The following is a 2768-nucleotide window of genomic DNA, read 5'->3' as shown; positions in this document are numbered from 1 at the left end:
AGGCGCCGCTCCTCCCTGCGGACACCATGCACAACGGCAGCCCGGCGGAGAGCAAGCCCGGCGCGGAGCTGCCGCTGCCACCGCCACCACCGCCGCTCCCTGCCGCCGCCTGCCCGCCGCCCCCACCGCTGCCCCCGCTGGCCGAGGCCTCCGCCGGCCCCCGCCGCTCCTCCTCCTCCACGGGAAGTAAGTCCCGGCGTCCTGGGGAGAGCTGCGCCGCGCTCGGTTGTCCCACGGCACCGCAGCTGCCCCAGTGCCAAGCGTTGCCTGCAAGCACGCACAGAGCAGCGTGCACAGGGCAGCACGCGCACGGTGCAGCGTGCATGGGGCAGCATGCACAGAGCAGCGTGCACAGGGCAGCACGCACACGGTGCAGCGTGCATGGGGCAGCATGCACAGGGCAGTGTGCACAGGGCAATGTGCATGGGGCAGCCGCCCCGGCTCCAGCCGCCTTCGTGCCAGGTCTTTCTGTCTGTTTTTCGGCTCCTCACGGCCCTCTCTGTCCTTCTCTCCCTCGGTCTCTGCGCGGGGGCCGCCGTGCCGGCCGCCCCCACTTGCTCTCACTGCTGGCTGCTTCTCTCCTCTCTTGTCTTGTGCTGGCCAAATCCTTCCTCCGCTTGCCGCGCTGCGCCTCTGCTTCTCCCTCTAGAAGGAAAAGCTTTGAGGCAGATGAAGAGTAAGTACCGTGGCCGGACAGGGCGAGCGCCCGCGGCGGGGAGCAGCCCGGCCCTGACCCCGGCCCTGGCCCCAGCCCCACACTGCCCCACGCCGAGCCGCCGGCGAGGGCAGCCGCGGCCGCGCACAGAGAGCCTTTGTTCGGGCTCATCCGGCCGGCTTTACTGCCCACGTGAGCGCCGCCGGCTCCCCCCGCCGCTGGTCACCGCCGGCGGGCTGGCAGCCGCCCAGCGCCGGCTTTATTAGCGCCGGGTCCCGGGGACGGCGGCTCTCGGCCGCCGCTTAACGCCGTTGCCTCCTCCCCGCCGGGGCGTTGACACCAGCAGGCTTTTGTGCCCCGGTGCGGCGCGGCGCGGTGCGGTGCAGCCGGCCAGGGCGAGCGGTGCCGCCGGCCGGGAGGTGCCATGGGCCGCTAGGGACCCGTGCATGGCCGGCACGGACGGTGGGTGCGCGGCACAGCACGGCACAGCACGGCGCACGGGCACTGCGGCGAGGCTGGGGACGGGCGGCCGCCGGCTGCCGGCACCCTGACTGCCCCGGCTCCCTCCGCCAGGTACCAAGTCGTTCAACATGATGTCCCCCACCGGCGACAACTCGGAGCTGCTGGCCGAGATCAAGGCTGGGAAGAGCCTCAAGCCGACGCCGCAGAGCAAAGGCTTCACCACCATCTTCTCCGGCAGCGGCCAGGCAGGGGCCAACGTAGGTGACAGCGGGGGCTGGCGCGGGGCCGCGGGAGCTGGGTGACGACGAGCCACGGTGCCTGGCGCAGTGTCACCCCGAGCGGCGCGGGAGAGCAGGGTGCTGCGCTCTACGCCGCGAGCCCTGCCGGCACGGGGGGCTGGGGCTGCTGGGGACAACCCGCTGCGGGCTGTGCCATGCTGCACCATGCCATGCTGCACCATGCAGTGCCGTGCTGCACCATGCCGTGCTGCACTGTGCTGTGCTGCACCGTGCCGTGCCAGGGGCATGCACAAGGCAGCACAGAGTGGTGGCAGCCGCCGGCACGGCACCAACGCCGCCTCCCTCCGCAGGCCGAGTCGCCGGCATCGTCCCCATCGCCAGCGAGGACGCCGACCCCGCCAGCCACCCCCGAGGCTGTGGCGGCGCCGCGGGCGGGCGGCTTGCTGGAGCCCGTGGTGAACGGGAGCTCGCCGGTGCCAGCGGCGGGGGCCGGGGGGCCGCCGGACGCGGAGGCCCTGGTGCCGAGCCACGACGAGCAGGGCCGGCCCATCCCCGAGTGGAAGCGGCAGGTGATGGTGCGCAAGCTGCAGCTGAAGATGCAGGAGGAAGAGGAGCAGCGGCGCAAGGTAGGGAGGGGGCCGGGCGGCGGCAGCCCGGGGTGCTGTGTGCGGTGCGCGCGGCACGGGCACGGCCGAGGAGCGCCGCCGGCGCCGCCCCAGCAGCAGGATCTCGGCGGACACGGCCCCGCGCTGCGTGCCGCAGCTGCTGCGTGCCATGCCATGCCGCGCGCGTTTGCCGTGGTGCCCAGCCGGCGCGGCGCCCACCCGGCCCCGCGGCACCGCCGCAGGGAAGCGTCTTGCATGCTCGGCCAGGGGTGTAACGCGTGCACGGAGCCGCCACCGCCGCTGCCGCTGCTGCTGCCGCCGCCGCCACCGCCACCGCACGGCGCACGTGAGGGCTTGCACGCGCGCGGGGCCCCGGCCGCGTCCTCAGGAGCTGTTTTGCCCTTTTTCCCGCCCTAGCTGGAGCCCGGGAGCGTCTCGCCCGCCGCGTGCTGGCGCTACTCCCCTGCCCACAGGGGCTTGCTGGGACCCTTTGGGCAGCTCATGACGGAGGAGGACATTCTCCGCATTGAGAGGCAAATCGAAAACCTGCAGGTGATGCACAAGGTGCAGACGGTGGAGCCGGAGCTGGAGCAGCTGGAGGAGGAGCTGCAGCAGCTCCTGCCGCTCTCCGCCGCGCTGGCCCAGGAGCGCTTCAGCCTCAACCCCAAGCGCATGCAGGGCCGCGCCGACGACCTGCCCGCCTGGTGCAGCAAGATCTCCGCGCTGCTGAAGAGCATGGCCGTGCTGCTGGCCACGCTGGGGGGCAAGGAGGGCCCTGCCGCCGCCGCCGCCGCCGCCGCTGCTGCC

The 2768-nt window shown here is 73.4% G+C and overlaps 1 protein-coding gene across 1 annotated transcript in view; it reads left to right on the top strand.

The window, feature by feature from the left end:
- Positions 1-2768, top strand: part of ESPN (espin) — a 12741-nt gene that overhangs the window by 7560 nt on the left and 2413 nt on the right. Inside the window, exons 7-9 of the mRNA XM_026085434.1 lie at positions 41-186; positions 1229-1374; positions 1707-1982. Coding sequence (XP_025941219.1) covers positions 41-186; positions 1229-1374; positions 1707-1982 — 568 coding nt within the window. The remainder of the gene's footprint in view (positions 1-40; positions 187-1228; positions 1375-1706; positions 1983-2768) is intronic.

Source organism: Apteryx rowi, unplaced genomic scaffold (assembly GCF_003343035.1).
Source record: "Apteryx rowi isolate R43461 unplaced genomic scaffold, aptRow1 scaffold_67, whole genome shotgun sequence".
NCBI classification, from domain to species: Eukaryota; Metazoa; Chordata; class Aves; order Apterygiformes; family Apterygidae; genus Apteryx; species Apteryx rowi.
Note: the sequence above shows the minus strand (reverse complement) of the source record. Positions and strands in the feature narration are given on the sequence as shown.